Genomic DNA, 821 nt, shown 5'->3' with positions numbered 1-821 from the left:
GCCAATAGGAGGGCGAGGATGTGGGGAGGGGTGAGGTTTTGGGGTGTGGGGTCCAATAGGAGGGCGAGGGGAGGGTCAGTGTGTGAGGACCAATAGGAGGGCAAGGGTTGTGTAGGGGGGCAGGGTTATGGGGTGTGGGGTCCAATAGGAGCTCGAGGATGATGGGAGGGGCAGGGTGTGGTGACCAATAGGAGGGTGAGGTGTGTAGGGGGTGGGGTTATGGGGTGTGGGGCCCAATAGGAGCATGGGGATGTGGGGAGGGGCGGGGTTATGGGATGTGGGGACCAATAGGAGGGCGAGGGTTGTGTAAGGGGACGGGGTTATGGGGTGTGTGGCCCAATAGGGTGTTGAAGCTGATACCGTGCATGGCGGCCCCACGACGTTCGGTCCCCAGGAGGAATCGGGGGCTCTCGGGGCAGCGGGGCAGCAATAGGGCCTGTAGGGCCGCGGGGCACAGCCCCATTCCCAGCAGCAGCGGCCAGCGCTGTGCGGTGCCCAACAGTGCACCCAGACCCAGCACCTGTGGGGGGAGGGGGGAAATACCAGTCTATGGGTCTTATCCCATCCTATGGGGTCATAATCCCATTCTATGGGGTCTAATCCCATCCTATGGGGTCATAATCCCATTCTATGGGGGCATAATCCCATTCTATGGGGTCTTATCCCATCCTATGAGGGCGTAATCCCATCCTATGGGGTCATAATCCCATTCTATGGGGTCTAATCCCATCCTATGGGGTCTTATCTCATCCTATGGGGGCATAATCCCATCCTATGGAGTCTTAATCCCATTCTATGGGGTCTTATCCCATCCTATGGGG

The 821-nt window shown here is 58.7% G+C and overlaps 1 protein-coding gene across 1 annotated transcript in view; it reads right to left on the bottom strand.

Annotated features, from left to right (window-relative positions):
* Nucleotides 1-268: 268 nt before the first annotated feature.
* Nucleotides 269-821, bottom strand: part of LOC107306987 (solute carrier family 2, facilitated glucose transporter member 4-like) — a 16,220-nt gene continuing 15,667 nt past the window's right edge. Inside the window, exon 6 of the mRNA XM_015850416.2 lies at nt 269-520. Within this exon, the coding sequence (XP_015705902.1) occupies nt 269-520 (252 nt within the window). The remainder of the gene's footprint in view (nt 521-821) is intronic.

Source organism: Coturnix japonica, unplaced genomic scaffold, assembly GCF_001577835.2.
Source record: "Coturnix japonica isolate 7356 unplaced genomic scaffold, Coturnix japonica 2.1 chrUnrandom451, whole genome shotgun sequence".
NCBI classification, from domain to species: domain Eukaryota; kingdom Metazoa; phylum Chordata; class Aves; order Galliformes; family Phasianidae; genus Coturnix; species Coturnix japonica.
The sequence above is the reverse complement of the archived record's forward strand: the minus strand, read 5'-3'. Positions and strand labels throughout refer to the sequence as shown.